A 26011-nucleotide genomic window follows, 5' to 3' on the forward strand; every position below is an offset into this window, starting at 1 on the left:
TAAACATCTGTCTGAAATGGTCTCTTTTCCGAGCTTAAAAGGATAAACATTCACACCCAACACCATGGGCCAGAGAAGGTTGAATATATTGGCCATGCTGTCAATCCAGCTTGACTTCTGCTGCATTCAAAACAACTGGAAACTTGGAACTGGGAAATCTCAGACTTTAGTGCGTTCAAGACAACTGGGAACTCTGAAAAAAACCGAGCTTGGACTGTGAAAATAGGATTTTATTTTATTTTAATAAACTCCCATATCTACTGGGTGAAATACCAGTGTGCCATCACAGCAGCAAGATTTGTGACATGTTGCCACAAGAAAAGGGCAACCTATATTTATGTTTATTTATTTTCCCTTTTGTACTTTAACTATTTGCACATCATAACAACACTGTGCATAGACATACTATGACTATGTATCTATTATTTTGGAACGTTTGTGAGTGTAATGTTTACCTTTCATTTTTATTGTTTTTCACTTCTGTTTATTATCTACTTCACTTGCTTTGGCAATGTAAACATATGTTTCCTATGCCGATAAAGCCCTTAAATTGAAATTGAACATCATTACCAAATGAGGTCTGGAACATGACAAGTGTCTTTCTGTCTCTGACACAAATTTTTCTCTCTCCTTTCCTGTAAAACAGCAACACACAACAGACAGATCTGTCATGGCCCACATTCACCCGGCGTGGAAAAATACACAGGGTGGCGGCCTAAATTAAACCCTATTCCCTTTTTACTGCACTACTTTCAGAGCCCTATGGACCCTGGTCAACAGTAGGGCGCTATATAGGGAATAGGGTGCAGATTGGGACGCACTACAGGTTTTATGCAGCCACAGTTCAAAGGTTACTACATTAACAAGGAGGCGACAGTTGGAAAGATTGGAAGAAGAAACTTGATGTATTTATTTCCACAAAGAAATGAGTTGAATGTTTGTAGAGATTGACATAGGCAGCAGTCCATTGAAATACTGGAGCACATCAAAGTCATTCTGCAAAACTTGAACAAGTAAGATCATGCTTGTTTCTACAGCCTTCCCTTCCTCCCCCTCTTTCTTCCCTCCGTTCCTCAATAAGCCTTAAGTTCTAGAAGTTCCTAAGTTAGAGCCCTCATTTACTAAAGACACTTGATTGCATTTATTAACCAATTAAGTCATCAATATCATAACGAGTCCAAACGATCTACTACAGAACATTGAAACCTGACAAAAAAAAACTTTAAATAAATTAAAATGGATACAAAAATATGAAAATCTAAAACCTAAACTGATATATTGATAGAAATAGAGATAGCAGAATGGGGGAGATGTAGATTGTCTTTGTTGAATGATACATTGATTAGTTTATCGCTTCTATGATCACAGTCCTGGTCAGTCAGTCATCTATACATCTATCTGTGCAAAATGTGTCCAAATTCACTAAAGCTGAGATATGGATATTAAAGGGGAAGTTCAGGATTTTACAACTTAATGTTAGATTGTCCCTCACCCAGAAAGTATTCAATGGTTCAGGAGAAACTGAAATCCCTGGTTCGATTTTCTTTAAAATAGCCACTAAAAACGTCAGCTAACTTTAAAAGTCAAAGGCCAAAATACTGAACGTCCCCTTTAATGACACTAAGGCTGGGATTCATCCAAATCCTCATTAGATCTGCCTCATGACATTTAAAGGTAATTTCCAATTGAGCTGACATAAACAGCGTTTACCGTGAACGCGGTCTCCGAGAACGTGGGAACATTGCCTTTAAAAAGGTGCTTAGCCGAAAAGGGGCGATCGGATTGAATCATGGCCTCAAACTGCTGATAACCTCACAGCTGTCTACACTGTACATAAAGTTGGCTAGCAGGCACATTTTCAACAACAGTTTCTGTTCAAGTGCACCCTCTATCCAACTCTATGCCTGTGTCCAAAATGGCACTATTCCCTTTAAAATGCATTACTTTTGACCAGAGCCCTATGAGGAATATATATAGGGAATAGAGTGGCATTTGGGACGTAGGCTGTTGGCATTCTGTTTTTGCCATCTGTTTGTATGAGTCCTAGCTCTGCTTTCCTATTGGAGGGATATTGTGCTCTTATCTTGGAACAAAGTGATGAAAAGTAAAAGGATAACACTATTCTCTCTCTCACACACACACACACAACGCTAGTTCCAGCTACAACCTCCTTTCCCTAGAAAATACAAACATGCGCCCACACACGTACACAGTCAGTCATTGTAAAAGTGCGGATTACTCGCAGTTTCACTAACTGTTTATTTGCCATTTTAGTTTTCCTACTTTTGTTTTGCCAGTAAGTAAGAGACAGTGAAAAACAATAGAACACGGATGTTACAATTCAGATGTCCTTTATGAGGGAAGCTTCAAAAAATCCTTAATACAAAAATAAAAAATAAAAAGTGCAAAACCACAAAACTAAAAAGAAACAATGTCTTGTTTGTGTTCATTTAAGCTCACCATGGAAACTCAAAAATAGTAGCAGCAAATAAAAATAAACAAAAAGCAACAAAAGATGGACCTCTTGTAACACGTTATCAGGATAAACAATTCTGGGTTGAATCTCTTCACTCAAGATATCACTATGGCAACACACACACAGTTGGTCACAGTTTACAGGTGGAGGACATGGGGTGGGAGGAGTCAAGTGTTAAATCGTTACCTTATTAAAACAATCAACAATGTCATGTACGGTAAACAATAGGTAAACAAACTCAGACACGACACACACACAGGTACAACTAGAGACGTGATCTTGAGGCTGTAATCTGTAGTTTCCTAACCTTATGTAAGAATAACAGGTATTATTTAAGCCCTATTTCTCTCCCTCTTATAATGATGACTCGTATGAACCAAGAGGTTAGTTATCCCCTGTCTATCTAGAAGAGAACATGAGAATTATCTCATAAAAGTTATATGAAGAAAGCATTCCTTAGGGAAAAAGCACAGAAACAAAACATGCTTGGTGGAGCATAGATCAGCAGTGAACCAGTGATCTAGTAATGACAGGATGAATATTAATTTATATAGAATATCCTTTACCCCGGATAAAAAGAGATATCTCCCAGAAATAAACAGGCTAGACACCTACCTGTCTGTCCCCAACACGCTGTCTGTCCCTCACTGACTGTTAATCCCTTACTGGTAGTGTCGGAGTCTGACTAGTTTAACAGCGCCATCTACACAAAGCTCTAGGTATTGCAAGTGTGTGTGTCTTACTGTGGGAGTGCCTGACAGTCTCTCCGTCTATGGCTCTCTCAGTGTGGTGGATTTTTTCATACAGTCTGATTTAAAAATCTGTTAAGTCGCTCTTTCCCTCCACTGCAGTCTAGCTGGCCTCTCTACCTACCCCTCTCTACTGCAGTCTAGCTGGCCCCTACCTACCCCTCTCTACTGCAGTCCAGCTGGCCCCTACCTACTGCAGTCTAGCTGGCCCCTACCTACTGCAGTCTAGCTGGCCCCTACCTACTGCAGTCTAGCTGGCCCCTACCTACTGCAGTCTAGCTGGCCCCTACCTACTGCAGTCTAGCTGGCCCCTACCTACTGCAGTCTAGCTGGCCCCTACCTACCCATCTCTCTCTACTGCAGTCTAGCTGGCCCCTACCTACCCATCTCTCTCTACTGCAGTCTAGCTGGCCCCTACCTACCCATCTCTCTCTACTGCAGTCTAGCTGGCCCCTACCTACCCATCTCTCTCTACTGCAGTCTAGCTGGCCCCTACCTACCCATCTCTCTCTACTGCAGTCTAGCTGGCCCCTACCTACCCATCTCTCTCTACTGCAGTCTAGCTGGCCCCTACCTACCTCTACTGCAGTCTAGCTGGCCCCTACCTACCTCTACTGCAGTCTAGCTGGCCCCTACCTACCTCTACTGCAGTCTAGCTGACCCCTACCTACCTCTACTGCAGTCTAGCTGACCCCTACCTACCTCTACTGCAGTCTAGCTGACCCCTACCTACCTCTACTGCAGTCTAGCTGACCCCTACCTACCTCTACTGCAGTCTAGCTGACCCCTACCTACCTCTACTGCAGTCTAGCTGACCCCTACCTACCTCTACTGCAGTCTAGCTGACCCCTACCTACCTCTACTGCAGTCTAGCTGACCCCTACCTACCTCTACTGCAGTCTAGCTGACCCCTACCTACCTCTACTGCAGTCTAGCTGACCCCTACCTACCTCTACTGCAGTCTAGCTGGCCCCTACCTACCTACCTCTACTGCAGTCTAGCTGACCCCTACCTACCTCTACTGCAGTCTAGCTGACCCCAACCTACCTCTACTGCAGTCTAGCTGACCCCTACCTACCTCTACTGCAGTCTAGCTGGCCCCTACCTACCCATCTCTACTGCAGTCTAGCTGGCCCCTACCTACCCATCTCTACTGCAGTCTAGCTGGCCCCTACCTACCCATCTCTACTGCAGTCTAGCTGGCCCCTACCTACCCATCTCTACTGCAGTCTAGCTGGCCCCTACCTACCCATCTCTACTGCAGTCTAGCTGGCCCCTACCTACCCATCTCTACTGCAGTCTAGCTGGCCCCACCTACCCATCTCTACTGCAGTCTAGCTGGCCCCTACCTACCCATCTCTACTGCAGTCTAGCTGGCCCCTACCTACCCATCTCTACTGCAGTCTAGCTGGCCCCTACCTACCCATCTCTACTGCAGTCTAGCTGGCCCCCTACCTACCCATCTCTACTGCAGTCTAGCTGGCCCCTACCTACCCATCTCTACTGCAGTCTAGCTGGCCCCTACCTACCCATCTCTACTGCAGTCTAGCTGGCCCCTACCTACCCATCTCTACTGCAGTCTAGCTGGCCCCTACCTACCCATCTCTACTGCAGTCTAGCTGGCCCCTACCTACCCTTCTCTTTCCCTCACTCTCTATCTGTCCCTACCTGTTTCTGTGTTGGAACCTTTTCCTTCTGAATGTAGGTAACCCCTCTATCTGTCCCTACCTTAGTTGGTTTCTCTGTGTTGGTTGGGTCCCCTTAATCTTTAATCTAGAGGTGTCCCCCTGTCCCTCCCCAAGTCCCGCCCACCCTCCCACTATGGAGAAATACATAGGGCGTGGGGGCCGTCCGTCAGGGGGAGCGGCCAATGGCGTGATGGGTCCCCCTCCCCCCAGATCAGTTCAGGGCATTAACACAGATGGATGAGATTCCTTTTCACCTTCCTCCTCTTCTACTGGCTCACCTGGAGAGGGAGGGAGAGAGAGAGGGGGAGAGAGAGGGGGAGAGAGGGGGATGGATGAAGATTTCTGGGTCAGGATCACAACCAGGGAGTGCCATCTAAAAGAAGTGGCATATTTAAAGTAAGCGTGTACCTGACGTTAGGTTAGGGGGGGGGTTTCTACACGCCGTAGCAGGCAGACAGTCTCTCCTTCAGCTGGGGAGGAAACTGTTCTGAGAACTGCTGCCAGTTCTCCTCTCCTACCTGGTCCTTAAAACCATGGAGGATCTGGAGGGGAGGGGGGGAGAAAGAGGAGAGGGAGAAAGGGGAAGACAGAGGAGAAAATACCTTTATTCCTCAACAAAGAAATGACAGAAACAATATGTCTGAAATAATTCTCTGCTATTATGGTTAACATCATACAGTCCACACACACACACACACACACACGGATCTGGGCCAAGCAAAGCTTTTCCCAGGATACGTCCTAAATGGCAGCCTCTCCCTTCCATAGTACACTACAGTAGTGCAGATCAAGGGAACAAGGTGCCATTTGGGACAGAGAGAGTTGGGTCCTCCACACACCTTGTAGAACATGTCTCTCAGGTCGTCTTTAGGGCTGACCCAGGACGCCACGGCATCACAGAAGAAGATAAAGTCCTGCAGAGAGACATTCTGTGATGTTATTTCACCCTACAGAAGGACTGTCTCTCCATGTACAGGTCTGCTCTCTTCATACCACAACCCTGCTGCTGACTTCCTGTCTGACTCCCTCTGTCTGACTCCCAACACCTGGTCCCAAACCCAACCGCAGTGCTACAATGTGATTTTAGGTGTGTGACGCAGCTCACTTGCCAGACATGGTCGCAGCGATTTAGCACCCGACAGGCGATATCAAAACGCACCAAAATAACTTGAACAGGTTAAATGACCAGAGACTGTCCCCTGGTCCATTCTATCAGCCTACCTGTATTACTGGCCTATATCAATGTGTTACATGCAGTTTGAAGAGAAAATACTTTCTCTTCATCTATTTTTACAGCCTACCTTTAAGGAGTGGGACGATTTTCAGACGGACATACATAGCCTTGAAATACATATTGATCACCTATGTAGTAAACTACAGCCTAAATCATATGTAGGAAGTACATTTCCTAAGAGAGAGAACTGCCCCGTGCTTCTCCTCCCATGCACAGGCCTCCTCTCATTGACAGCACACACACATCTGATCTCACAGGTACTGGACTGGAAGCAGCAACAACAGGGAGGCCGTCATAGTCAATGACAATTTGTTCTGAACTGACTTGCTGAGTTAAATAAAGGTTCAATCAAAACAGAATGATGACAGCAACACGTGGTACGTTCTGCATAGTCCTGTAGGATATAGCCTGGTTCTGCATAGTCCTGTAGGATATAGCCTGGTTCTGCATAGTCCTGTAGGATATAGCCTGGTTCTGCATAGTCCTGTAGGATATAGCCTGGTTCTGCATAGTCCTGTAGGATATAGCCTGGTTCTGCATAGTCCTGTAGGATATAGCCTGGTTCTGCATAGTCCTGTAGGATATAGCCTGGTTCTGCATAGTCCTGTAGGATATAGCCTGGTTCTGCATAGTCCTGTAGGATATAGCCTGGTTCTGCATAGTCCTGTAGGATATAGCCTGGTTCTGCATAGTCCTGTAGGATATAGCCTGGTTCTGCATAGTCCTGTAGGATATAGCCTGGTTCTGCATAGTCCTGTAGGATATAGCCTGGTTCTGCATAGTCCTGTAGGATATAGCCTGGTTCTGCATAGTCCTGTAGGATATAGCCTGGTTCTGCATAGTCCAATAGGATATAGCCTGGTTCTGCATAGTCCAATAGGATATAGCCTGGTTCTGCATAGTCCTGTAGGATATAGCCTGGTTCTGCATAGTCCTGTAGGATATAGCCTGGTTCTGCATAGTCCTATAGGATATAGCCTAGCATTTAGGAGGACGATTTGCAGGCAGAGACAAATAAATGGGTCATCAGTACTTATTGGAAATGTGAAGGAACAACGCTCGCTCACCATAGTAACCTAACCTACAGTCACCATAGTAACCTAACGTCGGTTGTGGGACAGGTACAGGCCCGACTAGGAGAGGGACAGGTCCAGGCCCGACTAGGAGAGGGACAGGCCCAACTAGGAGAGGTCCAGGCCCAACTAGGAGAGGTCCAGGCCCAACTAGGAGAGGTCCAGGCCCAACTAGGAGAGGTCCAGGCCCAACTAGGAGAGGTCCAGGCCCAACTAGGAGAGGTCCAGGCCCAACTAGGAGAGGTCCAGGCCCAACTAGGAGAGGTCCAGGCCCAACTAGGAGAGGTCCAGGTCCAACTAGGAGAAGGACAGGAACAGGCCCAACTAGGAGAGGGACAGGTACAGGCCCAACTAGGAGAGGGACAGGTACAGGCCCAACTAGGAGAGGGACAGGTACAGGCCCAACTAGGAGAGGGACAGGTACAGGCCCAACTAGGAGAGGGACAGGTACAGGCCCAACTAGGAGAGGGACAGGTAGGATACTTAAGTTGAAGCAAATAATCTAAATATACTGCTCAAAAAAATAAAGGGAACACTTAAACAACACAATGTAACTCCAGGTCAATCACACTTCTGTGAAATCAAACTGTCCACTTAGGAAGCAACACTGATTGACAATAAATTTCACATGCTGTTGTGCAAATGGAATAGACAACAGGTGGAAATTATAGGCAATTAGCAAGACACCCCCAATAAAGGAGTGGTTCTGCAGGTGGTAACCACAGACCACTTCTCAGTTCCTATGCTTCCTGGCTGATGTTTTGGTCACTTTTGAATGCTGGCGGTGCTTTCACTCTAGTGGTAGCATGAGCCGGAGTCTACAACCCACACAAGTGGCTCAGGTAGTGCAGCTAATCCAGGATGGCACATCAATGCGAGCTGTGGCAGGAAGGTTTGCTGTGTCTGTCAGCGTAGTGTCCAGAGCATGGAGGTGCTACCAGGAGACAGTCCAGTACATCAGGAGACGTGGAGGAGGCCGTAGGAGGGCAACAACCCAGCAGCAGGACCGCTACCTCCGCCTTTGTGCAAGGAGGAGCACTGCCAGAGCCCTGCAAAATGACCTCCAGCAGGCCACAAATGTGCATGTGTCTGCTCAAACGGTCAGAAACAGACTCCATGAGGGTGGTATGAGGGCCCGACGTCCACAGGTGGGGGTTGTGGTTACAGCCCAACACCGTGCAGGACGTTTAGCATTTGCCAGAGAACACCAAGATTGGCAAATTCGCCACTGGCGCCCTGTGCTCTTCACAGATGAAAGCAGGTTCACACTGAGCACATGTGACAGACCCTCCATGTGTGACAGACCCTCCATGTGCTCGCCAGAGGTAGCCTGACTGCCATTAGGTACCGAGATGATATCCTCAGATCCCTTGTGAGACCATATGCTGGTGCGGTTGGCCCTGGGTTCCTCCTAATGCAAGACAATGCTAGACCTCATGTGGCTGGAGTGTGTCAGCAGTTCCTGCAAGAGGAAGGCATTGATGCTATGGACTGGCCCGCCTGTTCCCCAGATCTGAATCCAATTGAGCACATCTGGGACATCATGTCTCGCTCCATCCACCAACGCCACGTTGCACCACAGACTGTCCAGGAGTTGGCGGATGCTTTAGTCCAGGTCTGGGAGGAGATCCCTCAGGAGACCATCTGCCACCTCATCAGGAGCATGCCCAGGCGTTGTAGGGAGGTCATACAGGCACGTGGAGGCCACACACACTACTGAGCCTCATTTTGACTTGTTTTAAGGACATTACATCAAAGTTGGATCAGCCTGTAGTGTGGTTTTCCACTTTAATTTTGAGTGTGACTCCAAATCCAGACCTCCATGGGTTGATAAATTGGATTTCCATTGATTATTTTTGTGTGATTTTGTTGTCAGCACATTCAACTATGTAAAGATAAAAGTGTTTAATAAGATTATTTCATTCATTCAGATCTAGGATGTGTTATTTTAGTGTTCCCTTTATTTTTTGGAGCAGTGTATATAATAATCTGTCACAAAAAAAATATTTTCATCCCAAAGTCGTCTGTCTGACCGCCCACAGCATGAAAAACCCGCTGACCCCTCAGTAATGATCTCTGTCGGGACCCGCAAGTCCACCATCTCCCTCCCGCTTACCTGGACCACTCCCCCAGGGTTTACACCAATCATCATGTAGATCCCTCCCTCTTACCTGGACCACTCCTCCAGGGTTTACACCAATCATCATGCAGATCCCTCTGAAGGCGGAGTCTTTCTCCTCGTTGTCACGGATGTTCCGTAGGGACGTACACCTGTCACACACACACACACACACACACACACACACACACACACACACACACACACACACACACACACACACACACACACACACACACACACACACACACACACACACACACACACACACCGCGTCACACACACCACCACGTCACATACCAGTCAATCTAACACCTTGATAATGATCAGTGACGTGAAGGACTAGATGTCTGATGTGTGACAGACTCACCACGGTCTGATGAACTGCTGGAGCATCGGAGCCACCTCCTGAGGACACACGTAGCCCAGGCGACCAATCGTAATGGCTAGAAGAACATGGGAGGAGCGTACAAACACCCAACTAAAAATCAAGCGCTGGTTTGACGTCGCTGATGTACAAATCACTGTATCATAAATAACTGCTCATTATTATTTGTAGATGAGTCAGTCACACTTTACCCAAAATGCATCAGCTACAATGTTAAACAAACCCAATGATTGCGTGCGTGTTCAGTATCTGTGCGCGTTCAGTATCTGTGCGTGTGTGTGTGTGTGTTCAGTATCTCTGCGCGTGTGTGTTCAGTATCTGTGTGTACCGGTGTTCTCCAGCAGGGTCTTGGGTGTGTTGGGTCTGTTGATGATCTCTACCAGCTGGTTTAGGACCAGAGACACATAGGGCTGCATCTCTACACCTACAGACAGATGGAGACAGACAGACAGATGGAGACAGACAGATGGAGACAGACAGATGGAGACAGACAGATGGAGACAGACAGATGGAGACAGACAGATGGAGACAGACAGATGGAGACAGACAGATGGAGACAGACAGATGGAGATGGGGGGGGAGACAGACAGATGGAGATGGGGGGAGACAGACAGATGGAGATGGGGGGAGACAGACAGATGGAGATGGGGGAGACAGACAGATGGAGATGGGGGTAGATAGACAGATGGAGATGGGGGAGACAGACAGATGGAGATGGGGGAGACAGACAGATGGAGATGGGGGAGACACACAGATGGAGATGGGGGAGACACAGATGGGAGGGGGAGACACAGATGGGAGGGGGAGACACAGATGGGAGGGGGAGACACAGATGGGAGGGGAGACAGAGATGGGAGGGGGAGACAGAGATGGGAGGGGGAGACAGAGATGGGAGGGGGAGACAGAGATGGGAGGGGGAGACAGAGATGGGAGGGGGAGACAGAGATGGGAGGGGAGACAGAGATGGGAGGGGGAGACAGAGATGGGGGGAGACAGAGATGGGGGGAGACAGAGATGGGGGGAGACAGAGATGGGGGGAGACAGAGATGGGGGGGGACAGAGATGGGGGGGAGACAGATGGGGGGAGACAGAGATGGGGGGGAGACAGAGATGGGGGGGAGACAGAGATGGGGGGGAGACAGAGATGGGGGGAGACAGAGATGGGGGGAGACAGAGATGGGGGAGACAGAGATGGGGGGAGACAGAGATGGGGGGGAGACAGATGGGGGAGACAGAGAGAAACAAAGCAGAGAAATATATCATTAAGGTAACTCATGCAAGCAGCATCAAAACTGACAATTGCTTTGTTTATTAAAGAACAAAAATGTTTAAAAAAAACGAGATGATTATTCTAAGTAATTATAAATCATCTCTCACATGTACATATTAGCTAGGTGTACAAACCTACAGGCAGAAAGACTCACCCATCTGCATGCATATCTCTCCTATGGCCCAGGTAGCGTTGTTACACACAGAGATGAACTCTGGGTTCAGGTTGGTCCCTAGGATAGGCATGAACTCAGCTGGACTCACACACACACACACACACACACACACACACACACACACACACACACACACACACACACACACGTTGAGAGAAAGCCAAGGGGAAGAGAAAGGAAGGACAGTACATAACATAAGGAGTATGATAGACTGGTAGTTACACAGTTAGTAGGAGGAGGAAGAGAGAGATGAAGAGAGATCATATAGATCGTTACCGATGCAGGGTTTAACATGAGGGAAGCAGGCCTTGGTCAGGTCACCCAGCAGGGCAAAGGAGCTCTGTCTCACCTCTGGCATAGTGTCCTGGAGATAGATCATGTAGTTAACACACACGGTCTATATATATCACACAAGATGGTTATATACAATCAAATACAGCCAGCGTCTGTTACCACACACACACAGCGCCACACTAGACGGACCAGTGGATCCCAAACTGAGTCAAGATGAGATCTACCAGTCAGATTATTTTACTCATTATAAAGAGGACTTAAACATAAGCCTATGCAACATGAACCAATTAAAAGCAGTTGTGTAGTAATGAGGGTTGTACAGTAGGCTACAGGCCCAGTACATTATCACTGCATATTGGCTGTGGTTGAGTCACCCTGCCAATGTTGTTCTACTCAGACCATTTCAGAAGTATATGATCCACTGGTAATGAACCATCAGTTGTGGTAATGAACCATCACTGAAATGATGTTCTTTATTCTACTGGACTGACTGGCCTCCACTAAGACTGACGGCTCCGCCCCCCCCACTAAGACTGGCCCCAAAGGGAGACGGCTCCGCCCCCTCCACTAAGACTGACGGCCCCGCCCCCTCCACTAAGACTGGCCCCGAAAGGGAGACGGCCCCGCCCCCTCCACTAAGACTGACGGCCCCGCCCCCTCCACTAAGACTGGCCCCGAAAGGGAGACGGCCCCGCCCCCTCCACTAAGACTGGCCCCGAAAGGGAGACGGCCCCGCCCCCTCCACTAAGACTGGCCCCGAAAGGGAGACGGCCCCGCCCCCTCCACTAAGACTGGCCCCGAAAGGGAGACGGCCCCGCCCCTCCACTAAGACTGGCCCCGAAAGGGAGACGGCCCCGCCCCCTCCACTAAGACTGGCCCCGAAAGGGAGACGGCCCCGCCCCTCCACTAAGACTGGCCCCGAAAGGGAGACGGCCCCGCCCCCTCCACTAAGACTGGCCCCGAAAGGGAGACGGCCCCGCCCCTCCACTAAGACTGGCCCCGAAAGGGAGACGGCCCCCGCCCCTCCACTAAGACTGGCCCCGAAAGGGAGACGGCCCCGCCCCTCCACTAAGACTGGCCCCGAAAGGGAGACGGCCCCGCCCCTCCACTAAGACTGGCCCCGAAAGGGAGACGGCCCCGCCCTCCACTAAGACTGGCCCCGAAAGGGAGACGGCCCCGCCCCCTCCACTATGACTGGCCCCGAAAGGGAGACGGCCCCGCCCCCTCCACTAAGACTGGCCCCGAAAGGGAGACGGCCCGCCCCCTCCACTAAGACTGGCCCCGAAAGGGAGACGGCGCCGCCCCCTCCACTAAGACTGGCCCCGAAAGGGAGACGGCCCCGCCCCCTCCACTAAGACTGGCCCCAAAGGGAGACGGCCCCGCCCCCCACTAACACTGGCCCCAAAGGGAGACGGCTCCGCCCCCCACTAACACTGGCCCCAAAGGGAGACGGCTCCGCCCCCCACTAAGACTGGCCCCAAAGGGAGACGGCTCCGCCCCCCACTAAGACTGGCCCCAAAGGGAGACGGCTCCGCCCCCCACTAAGACTGGCCCCAAAGGGAGACGGCTCCGCCCCCCACTAAGACTGGCCCCAAAGGGAGACGGCTCCGCCCCCCACTAAGACTGGCCCCAAAGGGAGACGGCTCCGCCCCCCACTAAGACTGGCCCCAAAGGGAGACGGCTCCGCCCCCCACTAAGACTGGCCCCAAAGGGAGACGGCTCCGCCCCCCACTAACACTGGCCCCAAAGGGAGACGGCTCCGCCCCCCACTAAGACTGGCCCCAAAGGGAGACGGCTCCGCCCCCCACTAAGACTGGCCCCAAAGGGAGACGGCTCCGCCCCCCACTAAGACTGGCCCCAAAGGGAGACGGCTCCGCCCCCCACTAAGACTGGCCCCAAAGGGAGACGGCTCCGCCCCCCCCACTAAGACTGGCCCCAAAGGGAGACGGCTCCGCCCCCACTAAGACTGGCCCCAAAGGGAGACGGCTCCGCCCCCCACTAAGACTGGCCCCAAAGGGAGACGGCTCCGCCCCCCACTAAGACTGGCCCCAAAGGGAGACGGCTCCGCCCCCCCCACTAAGACTGGCCCCAAAGGGAGACGGCTCCGCCCCCTCCACTAAGACTGGCCCCAAAGGGAGACGGCTCCGCCCCCTCCACTAAGACTGGCCCCAAAGGGAGACGGCTCCGCCCCCCCCACTAAGACTGGCCCCAAAGGGAGACGGCCCCGCCCCTCCACTAAGACTGGCCCCAGGAGACGGCCCCGCCCCTCCACTAAGACTGGCCCCGAAAGGAGACGGCCCCGCCCCTCCACTAAGACTGGCCCCCAAAGGGAGACGGCCCCGCCCCCTCCACTAAGACTGGCCCCGAAAGGGAGACGGCCCCGCCCCTCCACTAAGACTGGCCCGAAACGGGAGACGCCCGCCCCCTCCACTAAGACTGGCCCCGAAAGGAGACGGCCCCGCCCCTCCACTAAGACTGGCCCCGAAAGGGAGACGGCCCCGCCCCTCCACTAAGACTGGCCCCGAAAGGGAGACGGCCCCGCCCCCTCCACTAAGACTGGCCCCGAAAGGGAGACGGCCCCGCCCCTCCACTAAGACTGGCCCCGAAAGGGAGACGGCCCCGCCCCTCCACTAAGACTGGCCCCGAAAGGGAGACGGCCCCGCCCCCTCCACTAAGACTGGCCCCGAAGGGAGACGGCCCCGCCCCTCCACTAAGACTGGCCCCGAAAGGGAGACGGCCCCGCCCCTCCACTAAGACTGGCCCCAAAAGGGAGACGGCCCCGCCCCTCCACTAAGACTGGCCCCAAAAGGGAGACGGCCCCGCCCCTCCACTAAGACTGGCCCCAAAAGGGAGACGGCCCCGCCCCCTCCACTAAGACTGGCCCCAAAAGGGAGACGGCCCCGCCCCCTCCACTAAGACTGGCCCCAAAAGGGAGACGGCCCCGCCCCCTCCACTAAGACTGGCCCCAAAAGGGAGACGGCCCCGCCCCCTCCACTAAGACTGGCCCCAAAGGGAGACGGCTCCGCCCCCTCCACTAACACTGGCCCCAAAGGGAGACGGCTCCGCCCCCCCACTAACACTGGCCCCAAAGGGAGACGGCTCCGCCCCCCCACTAAGACTGGCCCCAAAGGGAGACGGCTCCGCCCCCCACTAAGACTGGCCCCAAAGGGAGACGGCTCCGCCCCCACTAAGACTGGCCCCAAAGGGAGACGGCTCCGCCCCCCCACTAACACTGGCCCCAAAGGGAGACGGCTCCGCCCCCCACTAAGACTGGCCCCAAAGGGAGACGGCTCCGCCCCCCACTAACACTGGCCCCAAAGGGAGACGGCTCCGCCCCCTCCACTAAGACTGGCCCCAAAGGGAGACGGCTCCGCCCCTCCATTAAGACTGGCCCCAAAGGGAGACGGCTCCGCCCCTCCACTAAGACTGGCCCCAAAGGGAGACGGCTCCGCCCCCCACTAAGACTGGCCCCAAAGGGAGACGGCTCCGCCCCCCCACTAAGACTGGCCCCAAAGGGAGACGGCTCCGCCCCCCACTAAGACTGGCCCCAAAGGGAGACGGCTCCGCCCCCCACTAAGACTGGCCCCAAAGGGAGACGGCTCCGCCCCCCACTAAGACTGGCCCCAAAGGGAGACGGCTCCGCCCCCCACTAAGACTGGCCCCAAAGGGAGACGGCTCCGCCCCCCCACTAAGACTGGCCCCAAAGGGAGACGGCTCCGCCCCCCCCCACTAAGACTGGCCCCAAAGGGAGACGGCTCCGCCCCCCTAAGACTGGCCCCAAAGGGAGACGGCTCCGCCCCTCCATTAAGACTGGCCCCAAAGGGAGACGGCTCCGCCCCCTCCACTAAGACTGGCCCCAAAGGGAGACGGCTCCGCCCCCCCACTAAGACTGGCCCCAAAGGGAGACGGCTCCGCCCCCCCACTAAGACTGGCCCCAAAGGGAGACGGCTCCGCCCCCACTAAGACTGGCCCCAAAGGGAGACGGCTCCGCCCCCCCCACTAAGACTGGCCCCAAAGGGAGACGGCTCCGCCCCCCCCACTAAGACTGGCCCCAAAGGGAGACGGCTCCGCCCCCCCCACTAAGACTGGCCCCAAAGGGAGACGGCTCCGCCCCCAAAGGGAGAGCGTCTTCCAGCTGATGGAGAAACTCCAGTCACATTGCATTATTTCTGCCACATGCACAAATTCATGTTACTCCTGAGACATGGTGATCTGAGCCATCTGATTGGCCAGCAGTAGGCGTATAGGTGCACTTGATTTGCTCTTCGGCCACGCTGAGTAGGCCTTCAGACACATGAAATGGTTGAAAATGGGAACACTTGGCCTACCCGGTGCGCAGGGCAGCTGAAACAAGTGCACCTCCTGCCAACAGCGTGAGACAGAATAAAAGGCTTTATCTTTGAGTTTTTATAGAAATGTTTAGAGATCGACTAGGAATGCCTTGGAGACTGGCCGCTTGGTGACCACTGACCTAGACATTCACACATATGTAGAGTTACCACTGAAAACACACACACACTCCGTACCTGCATGCACTGAAACAGTAGTGTCATGATGTTGCTCCTGGACACCAGCTGATCAACGTGGCCCCCCAGGCCCTCAGCCAGACCACTGAGGAGGTCCAGGGCCACGATCATAAAGTCCTTATCAGGAGCCTCGTACTGGTCCGGCTGTTGGCTGTACATCTGGGAGGAGGAGAGAGAGAGTTGAGTTAATATTTTTTGGGGGGGAGGAGAGGGGCAGAGAGAGAGACGAGTTAATACATCTTTTGGGGGGGAGGAGAGGGGGAGAGAGAGAGTCGAGTTAATACATTTGGGGGGAGGAGAGGGAGAGAGAGAGTTGAGTTAATACATCTGGGAGGAGGAGAGGGGGAGAGAGAGAGTTGAGTTAATACATCTGGGAGGAGGAGAGGGGGAGAGAGAGAGTTGAGTTAATACATCTGGGAGGAGGAGAGGGGGAGAGAGCGAGAGTTGAGTTAATACATCTGGGAGGAGGAGAGGGGGAGAGAGAGAGAGTTGAGTTAATACATCTGGGAGGAGGAGAGGGGGAGAGAGAGAGAGTTGAGTTAATACATTTGGGGGGGGGGGGTGGGTTAAGATCAAAAACCACTCAATCTTTAAACCACTGATGATAACTGTGTGTGTCTTTGACACTACAGATATAAAAGTATGTGGACACCCCTTCAAATGAGTGGATTTGGACATTTCAGCCACACCCATTGCTGACAGGTGCAGGCCTTACTGAAGAGCTCAGAGATTTTCAAAACGGCACCATCATAGGATGCCGTATAGTGATAACTGTAAAGATTGGTGGAGGAAGAATAATGGTCTGGGGCTGTTTTTCATGGATCAGGCTAGGTCCCTTAGTTCAAGTGAAGGGAAATCTTAACGCTACAGCATACAATGACATTCTAGACGATTCTGTGGCAACGGCGCACAAAGCAAGGTCCATACAGAAATGGTTTGTCAAGATCAGCGTAGAAGAACTTGACTGGTCTGCACAGAGCCCTGACCTCAACCCCATTGAACGCCTTTGGGATGAATTAGAACGCCGACTGCGAGCCAGGCCTAAATCGCCCAACATCAGTGTCCGACCTCACTAATGCTCATGGCTGAATGGAAGCAAGTCCCTGCAGCAATGTTCCAACATCTAGTGGAAAGTCTTCCCAGAAGAGTGGAGGCTGTTATAGCAGCAAAGGGGGACCAACTCCATATTAATGCCCGTGATTGTGGAATGAGATGTTCAACGAGTAGGTGTCCACATACTTCAGATCGTGTGTGTGTGTGTGTGTGTGTGTGTGTGTGTGTGTGTGTGTGTGTTGTGTGAGCATGCGTCTCACCATAGCCTGAGCCAGTGTTTTCTGCACCAGTGTAACACAGCGCTGGTAGACTGGTTCACAGTAGGGCAGGAAGCCACTCTGGAGGGCTGTAGCGACAGAGGACAGACACTCTAACAGAGGAAACAGGTCCTTATCTTCATCCTTCAGCTCATTCCACTTGGCTATGAGAGGAGGCATCAGCTTCTCTATGTACTCCTTGAGAGGAGAGAGAGAGATGGGGAGGAAAAGAGGAGAGAGAGAGAGAGAGATGGGGAGGAAAAGAGGAGAGAGAGAGAGATGGGGAGGAAAAGAGGAGAGAGAGAGAGATGGGGAGGAAAAGAGGAGAGAGAGAGAGAGAGATGGGGAGGAAAAGAGGAGAGAGAGAGAGAGAGATGGGGAGGAAAAGAGGAGAGAGAGAGAGAGAGATGGGGAGGAAAAGAGGAGAGAGAGAGAGAGAGATGGGGAGGAAAAGAGGAGAGAGAGAGAGAGAGATGGGGAGGAAAAGAGGAGAGAGAGAGAGAGAGATGGGGAGGAAAAGAGGAGAGAGAGAGAGAGATGGGGAGGAAAAGAGGAGAGAGAGAGAGAGATGGGGAGGAAAAGAGGAGAGAGAGAGAGATGGGGAGGAAAAGAGGAGAGAGAGATGGGGAGGAAAAGAGGAGAGAGAGATGGGGAGGAAAAGAGGAGAGAGAGATGGGGAGGAAAAGAGGAGAGAGAGATGGGGAGGAAAAGAGGAGAGAGAGATGGGGAGGAAAAGAGGAGAGAGAGATGGGGAGGAAAAGAGGAGAGAGAGATGGGGAGGAAAAGAGGAGAGAGAGATGTGGAGGAAAAGAGGAGAGAGAGATGTGGAGGAAAAGAGGAGAGAGAGAGAGAGAGAGAGAGAGAGAGATGGGGAGGAAAAGAAGAGAGAGAGAGAGAGAGAGAGAGAGAGAGAGATGGGGAGGAAAAGAGGAGAGAGAGAGAGATGGGGAGGAAAAGAGGAGAGAGAGAGAGATGGGGAGGAAAAGAGGAGAGAGAGAGAGATGGGGAGGAAAAGAGGAGAGAGAGAGAGATGGGGAGGAAAAGAGGAGAGAGAGATGGGGAGGAAAAGAGGAGAGAGAGATGGGGAGGAAAAGAGGAGAGAGAGATGGGGAGGAAAAGAGGAGAGAGAGATGGGGAGGAAAAGAGGAGAGAGAGATGGGGAGGAAAAGAGGTGAGAGAGATGGGGAGGAAAAGAGGAGAGAGAGATGTGGAGGAAAAGAGGAGAGAGAGATGTGGAGGAAAAGAGGAGAGAGAGAGAGAGAGAGAGAGAGAGAGAGAGATGGGGAGGAAAAGAAGAGAGAGAGAGAGAGAGAGAGAGAGAGAGAGAGGGGAGGAAAAGAAGAGAGAGAGAGAGAGAGAGAGAGAGAGAGAGATGGGGAGGAAAAGAAGAGAGAGAGAGAGAGAGAGAGAGAGAGATGGTAAAAACTTGTAAAAATAACAAAAACAGGCACAGAGTCATAGAAAAAATAAACAAATAAGCCGAAAACGACCGTCCTCCGAAAGGGAAACTGAGGGAAAGCAGAAGGGGTGTTTATCTAGCCTAACTACCTACTAACCGGTTGGTTGAGGTGGTGTCCTACTGAGTCAGCCAGTGTTCCTATAGCGTCGTACAGTATAAGCAGGTTCTTGTGTTGGTATTTTCCAAAGGCGAAGACCAGAGTATCCAGGATGAAGCTCAGATAGGGAACCAGCTCTGTACAGGCCTCCTCCTCTAGGGTAGCAAACGCACTGAGAGGGAGGGTGGAGAGGGAGGGAGGGAGAAGGGGAGGTGGGCAGAGGGTGAGGGGGGGGCAGGAAACATTCATTCCTTGCCGTATCTCATCAAGACCTTGAATTCCAGTTCAACATCTTTATTCTCTGAAAAACCCCACCACTCTCTCCCCACACACACCGCTCTCTCCCCTCACCTGCAGGCGGCCTCCTGAACCCTCTTGTTCCCGTCCAGGATCCTCTTGAGGAGTTCGGTCATGAGGGGTTTGAGGTGGGAGTCAGGGGGCTGGCTGACCACCCAGTGGGCGTAGCGGGACAGAGTCCAGCAGGCGATGGAGCGCACCAGGGCCTTCTTATCACAGAGACACTGGATGAGGTGAGGCATCAACTCTGGTAGGTAGGGAACCATGCCCTGCATACAACCTGAGGAGAGAGGAGGGGGGGTCACATGCTTTTAGTTACATTAAGAAAATAAAACAGGTTGGAGGTCAGGGGTTGGAGGTCAGGGGTCGGAGGTCAGGAGTTACCCTCGGCGATAGCCCCCAGCACCAGTATTCCCGACTCCTTGACGACCCAGTCTGGGTGGAACAACAGGCCCTTCAGCAGGGGCAGCAGGTGGGGGAGCAGCTCATCACGAAACACGTTAGCTAACACGTCTAATGCTGCCGCCGAACACTTCCCTGTTAGAGAGAGAAACAGAGAGAGAAACAGAGAGCGCGAGAGAGAGAAACAGAGAGAGAGAGAAACAGAGAGAGAAACAGAGAGCGCGAGAGAGAGAAACAGAGAGAGAGAGAAACAGAGAGAGAAACAGAGAGCGCGAGAGAGAGAAACAGAGAGAGAGAGAGAAACAGAGAGAGAGAGAGAAACAGAGAGAGAAACAGAGAGCGCGAGAGAGAGAAACAGAGAGAGAGAGAAACAGAGAGCGCGAGAAACAGAGAACGAGAGAGAGAAACAGAGAGCGCGAGAAACAGAGAGAACGAGAGAGAGAAACAGAGAGCGCGAGAAACAGAGAACGAGAGAGAGAAACAGAGAGCGCGAGAGCGAGAAACAGAGAGCGCGAGAAACAGAGAGCGAGAGAGAGAGAAACAGAGCGCGCGAGAAACAGAGAGAACGAGAGAGAGAAACAGAGCGCGAGAAACAGAGAGAACGAGAGAGAGAAACAGAGAGCGCGAGAAACAGAGAACGAGAGAGAGAAACAGAGAGCGCGAGAAACAGAGAACGAGAGAGAGAAACAGAGAGCGCGAGAAACAGAGAACGAGAGAGAGAAACAGAGAGCGCGAGAAACAGAGAGAACGAGAGTGAGAAACAGAGAGCGCGAGAAACAGAGAGCGAGAGAGAGAAACAGAGAGCGCGAGAAACAGAGAGAACGAGAGAGAGAAACAGAGAGCGCGAGAAACAGAGAGAACGAGAGAGAGAAACAGAGAGCGCGAGAAACAGAGAGAACGAGAGAGAGAAACAGAGAGCGCGAGAGCGAGAAACAGAGAGCGCGAGAAACAGAGAGCGCGAGAAACAGAGAGCGCGAGAAACAGAGAGCGCGAGAAACAGAGAGCGCGAGAAACAGAGAGCGCGAGAAACAGAGAGCGCGAGAAACAGAGAGCGCGAGAGCGAGAAACAGAGAGAGCGAGAGAGAGAAACAGAGAGAGCGAGAGAGAGAAACAGAGAGAGCGAGAGAGAGAAACAGAGAGAGCGAGAGAGAGAAACAGAGAGCGCGAGAGAGAGAAACAGAGAGCGCGAGAAACAGAGAGAACGAGAGAGAGAAACAGAGAGCGCGAGAGCGAGAAACAGAGAGCGCGAGAAACAGAGAGCGAGAGAGAGAAACAGAGAGCGCGAGAAACAGAGAGAACGAGAGAGAGAAACAGAGAGCGCGAGAAACAGAGAGAACGAGAGAGAGAAACAGAGAGCGCGAGAAACAGAGAGAACGAGAGAGAGAAACAGAGAGCGCGAGAAACAGAGAGAACGAGAGAGAGAAACAGAGAGCGCGAGAAACAGAGAGAACGAGAGAGAGAAACAGAGAGCGCGAGAAACAGAGAGAACGAGAGAGAGAAACAGAGAGCGCGAGAGCGAGAAACAGAGAGCGCGAGAAACAGAGAGCGCGAGAAACAGAGAGCGAGAAACAGAGAGCGAGAAACAGAGAGCGCGAGAAACAGAGAGCGCGAGAGCGAGAAACAGAGAGAGCGAGAGAGAGAAACAGAGAGAGCGAGAGAGAGAAACAGAGAGAGCGAGAGAGAAACAGAGAGAGCGAGAGAGAGAAACAGAGAGAGCGAGAGAGAGAAACAGAGAGCGCGAGAGCGAGAAACAGAGAGAGCGAGAGAGAGAAACAGAGAGCGCGAGAGAGAAACAGAGAGAGAGAGAGAGAGAAACAGAGAGAGCGAGAGAGAAACAGAGAGAGAGAGAGAGAGAGAAACAGAGAGAGCGAGAGAGAAACAGAGAGAGCGAGAGAGAAACAGAGAGAGAGAAACAGAGAGGTTAAAACACTTACTACACCACTAGTTAAACAGTGACTGATTTAGACGTGTGTGTGTGTATCTTCATGGGTAATCAGTAACATCAACTGAGAACTGGAAAGACTGGCCCCTACGTCTTCTCTCTTGGCGGGACAAACACTAAAGATTGGTGGCCAATCTTATTTCCCCGGCTCTGATTGGTCAGCCACTCACGCAGGTTCCAGTCAGAGAGCGTGTCATCGTCGTCATCGTCATCGTCGTGATCCTCCCCCTCCTCCCCCTCTCCTCCCTCGTGTTGCAGGGTGACGGTGCGTGACTTGTGGAAGCGAGGCTTGATGTCCTGCTCACTGTCTGGTACGGTGTCATCCTCCTCCTCTACATCTCCCTGGGGAGGGAGGGAGGGGAGGAGGAGAGGGTGGGAGGGAGGGGGAGAGGGTGGGTGGCAGGGGGGGAACGTTAAGTCATGGTTCTTTCTAGTCGTACATTGGGAGTGGGACATCCAGACTGACACACACAATCACTCTCACAGACTGACGTCTGTAAACTCACCTTCAGGAGGATGATGTCTATCTCAGAGTACTTCATCCCATTCACCAGGATAGGGATGAGTCTGGAGAAAGACAGGACAGATGGTGACAACCAAACCACACTAGTCCTCTTTATCCAGCTACACCCCGACTAAAAACTCCCCAAGCCATCACCTCATCTGTGGGTCTGATGTGTATCCGTCCATGTGTATCTGAGTGTGGGAGCGTCACTGCCTCCGCGCGCGGGGCGGGTGTACTTACTGGACCAGGTGCCCAGACAGGGCCTCCTTGCAGACGGGCTGCTCAGCCAGGGTGAGCCAGAACTCACAGGCCTCCAGACTAACATTCTCATCTGGGTCCTGGGTACGCTGGAGCATGTACTGGAGAGGAGAGACATTTCTTACAGAAACAGAAGGCAATATGGAAAAGAGGTGTGGGGCCAATAGAATAGGATAAAAGGAGAGAGAAATAGAAGAACAGATTGAGTGCAGGAGGTTGTGAAAGGTCAAAAGTGCACAGGGTCATGGGGGTCAGGGGTCGTAGGTGGTACCTGTATGATGCTGTGCATGTATGGTATGAGGTCATAGGGTTTGAGGTTAGAGGTCGTAGGTGGTACCTGTATGATGCTGTGCATGTGTGGTATGAGGTCATAGGGTTAGAGGTCATAGGTGGTACCTGTATGATGCTGTGCATGTGTGGTATGAGGTCATAGGGTCATAGGTGTTACCCGTATGATGCTGTGCATGTGTGGTATGAGGTCATAGGGTAAGAGGTCGTAGGTGGTACCTGTATGATGCTGTGCATGTGTGGTATGAGGTCATAGGGTTAGAGGTCGTAGGTGGTACCTGTATGATGCTGTGCATGTGTGGTATGAGGTCATAGGGTTAGAGGTCATAGGTGGTACCTGTATGATGCTGTGCATGTGTGGTATGAGGTCATAGGGTTAGAGGTCGTAGGTGGTACCTGTATGATGCTGTGCATGTGTGGTATGAGGTCATAGGGTTAGAGGTCGTAGGTGGTACCTGTATGATGCTGTGCATGTGTGGTATGAGTCGGTCTATCCGGACCTCCAGCAGCATGACCAGAGCTCTACACACGTTCTTCCTCACCTCACAGTCCTCATCCCCCGCTAGAGCAAACAGACTCTGGAGAGAGAGAGAGACAGAGAGAGAGGGGGGGGTCTTTATAATAAACATTTAGACTGGAGAGAGAGGGGGGTTCTTTAATAATAAACATTTAGACCGGAGAGAGAGAGGGGGGTCTTTATAATAACAATTTAGACTGGAGAGAGAGAGGGGGGGTCTTTATAATAAACATTTAGACTGGAGAGAGAGAGGGGGGGTCTTTATAATAAACATTTAGACTGGAGAGAGGGGGGGGTCTTTATAATAAACATTTAGACTGGAGAGAGAGAGGGGGGTCTTTATAATAAACATTTAGACTGGAGAGAGAGAGAGGGGTCTTTATAATAAACATTTAGACTGGAGAGAGAGAGGGGGGTCTTTATAATAAACATTTAGACTGGAGAGAGAGAGGGGGGTCTTTATAATAAACATTTAGACTGGAGAGAGAGGGGGGTCTTTATAATAAACATTTAGACTGGAGAGAGAGGGGGGGGTTCTTTAATAATAAACATTTTCAACTGTGACAGTACATCACGTCCGTCCGATGGATTCAACCCAGACAGACCACGGTCAAAAGTAGTGCACTATATAGGGACTAGGGCTCTGGTCTAAAGTAGTGCACTATATAGGGACTAGGGCTCTAGTCTAAAGTAGTGCACTATATAGGGCCTAGGGCTCTGGTCTAAAGTAGTGCACTATATAGGGACTAGAGGTCAACCGATTAATTGGAATGGCCGATTTCAAGTTTTCATAACAATCGGTATTTTTGGACACCGATTGTGGCCGATTTTTTCCCCCACCTTTATTTAACTAGGCAAGTCAGTTAAGAATACATTCTTATTTTCAATGACGGCCTAGGAACAATGGGTTAACTGCCTTGTTCAGGGGCAGAACGACAGATTTTTACCTTGTCAGCTCGTGGATTCGTTTTTGCAACCTTCCAGTTACTAGTCCAACGCTCTAACCACCTGCCTTACATTGCACTCCACGAGGAGCCTGGCTGTTACGCGAGGGCAGCAAGAAGCTAAGGTAAGTTGCTAGCTAGCATTAAACTTATCTTATAAACTATCAATCTTAACATAATCACTAGTTAACTACACATGGTTGATGATATTACTAGTTTTTCTAACGTGTCCTGCGTTGCATATGATCGATGCGGTGCCTGTTAATTTTCATTGAATCACAGCCTACTTCAACAAACGGGTGTTGATTTAACAAGCGCATTTGCGAAAAAAGTACTGTCGTTGCACCAATGTACCTAAACATAAACATCAATGCCTTTCTTTAAAATCAATACACAAGTATATATTTTTAAACCTGCATATTTAGTTAATATTGCCTGCTAACATGATTTTCTTATAACTAGGGAAATTGTGTCACTTCTCTTACCCGCAGTCTGGGTATATACAGCAGTTTGGGCCGCCTGGCTCGTTGCGAACTGTGTGAAGTCCATTTATTACTAACAAAGACCGTAATTAATTTGCCAGAATTGTACAGAATTATGACATAACATTGAAGGCTGTACAATGTAACAGCAATATTTAGACTTAAGGATGCCACCCGTTAGATAAAATATGGAACGGTTCCCTATTTCACTGAAAGAATAAATGTTTTGTTTTCAAAATGATAGTTTCCGGATTCGACCATATTAATGACCAAAAGCTTGTATTTCTGTGTGATAATTAAGTCTATGATTTGATATTTGTTAGAGCAGTCTGACTGAGCGGTGGTAGGCAGCAGCAGGCTCGTAAGCATTCATTCAAACAGCACTTTCGTGCGTTTGCCAGCAGCTCTTCGCTGTGCTTCAAGTATTGAGCTGTTTATGACTTCAAGCCTATCAACTCCCGAGATTAGGCTGGTGTAACCGATGTGAAATGGCTAGCTAGTTAGCGGGGTGCGCGCTAATAGCGTTTCAAACGTCACTCGCTCTGAGACTTTTTCCCCTTCCTCTGCATGGGTAACGATGCTTCGAGGGCGGCTGTTGTTGATGTGTTCCTGGTTTGAGCCCAGGTAGGAGCGAGGAGAGGGACAGAAGCTATACTGTTACACTGGCAATACTAAAGTGCCTATAAGATCATCCAATAGTCAAAGGTATATGAAATACAAATCGTATAGAGAGAAATAGTCCTATAATAACCTCAACCTAAAACATCTTATCTGGGAATATTGAAGACTCATGTTAAAAGGAACCACCAGCTTTCATATGTTCTCATGTTCTGAGCAAGGAACTTAAACGTTAGCTTTCTTACATGGCACATATTACACTTTTACTTTCTTCTCCAACACTTTGTTTATGCATTATTTAAACCAAATTGAACATGTTTCATTATTTATTTGAGGCTGAATTGATTTTATTGATGTATTATATTAAGTTAAAATAAGTGTTAACCTCTATGGGCTAGGTGGGACGCAAGCGTCCCACCCGTGGTGCACTCCATCAACAGCAGGTGCATTTCAAGAGCGGCAAATTTGAATCCAAATAAATGTCAAAATTCAAATTTTTCAAACATACAACTATTTTACACCCTTTGAAAGATAAACATCTCCTTAATCTAACCACGTTTTACGATTTCAAAAAGGTTTTACGGCGAAAGCATAAATTTAGAGTATGTTAGGACAGTACATTTACAAGAGTTGTGTGTAATTCAAAGACAGGGTCACCAAAACCATAAAACCAGCTAAAATGATGCACTAACCTTTTACAATCTCCATCAGATGACACTCCTAGGACATTATGTTAGACAATGCATGCATTTTTAGTTCTATCAAGTTCATATTTATATCCAAAAACAGCGTTTTACTATGGCATTGATGTTGAGGAAATCGTTTCCCTCCAATAACCGGCAGTCAAGTCAGCGTCACAAATTAAATAATTAAAATTAGAAAACATTGGTAAAATATTAT

The 26011-nt window shown here is 50.6% G+C and overlaps 1 protein-coding gene across 5 annotated transcripts in view; it reads right to left on the reverse strand.

Annotated features, from left to right (window-relative positions):
• Positions 1 to 886: 886 nt before the first annotated feature.
• LOC106592134 (transportin-2) overlaps positions 887 to 26011 on the reverse strand; it is a 44339-nt gene continuing 19214 nt past the window's right edge. The window contains exons 8-26 of one of the 5 annotated variants that reach the window (XR_006762365.1): positions 23006 to 23128; positions 22245 to 22363; positions 22006 to 22066; positions 21670 to 21841; positions 19540 to 19692; positions 19210 to 19435; positions 18859 to 19030; positions 17306 to 17500; positions 15993 to 16151; positions 11449 to 11536; positions 11152 to 11250; positions 10056 to 10151; positions 9710 to 9785; positions 9392 to 9491; positions 5753 to 5827; positions 5322 to 5455; positions 4273 to 5191; positions 3761 to 3803; positions 887 to 3540 (exon numbers count right to left, since the gene is read on the reverse strand). Coding sequence is in view for 1 of the 5 variants with exons in the window: in XM_045709528.1 (XP_045565484.1) it covers positions 5348 to 5455; positions 5753 to 5827; positions 9392 to 9491; positions 9710 to 9785; positions 10056 to 10151; positions 11152 to 11250; positions 11449 to 11536; positions 15993 to 16151; positions 17306 to 17500; positions 18859 to 19030; positions 19210 to 19435; positions 19540 to 19692; positions 21670 to 21841; positions 22006 to 22066; positions 22245 to 22363; positions 23006 to 23128 (2022 nt within the window). In the remaining 4 variants the exon portion in view is untranslated. The other 4 variants (XR_006762367.1, XR_006762366.1, XR_006762368.1 and 1 more) reach the window with 4 other exon arrangements.

The sequence above is a fragment of the Salmo salar genome, chromosome ssa02 (genome assembly GCF_905237065.1).
Source record: "Salmo salar chromosome ssa02, Ssal_v3.1, whole genome shotgun sequence".
Lineage (NCBI taxonomy): Eukaryota > Metazoa > Chordata > Actinopteri > Salmoniformes > Salmonidae > Salmo > Salmo salar.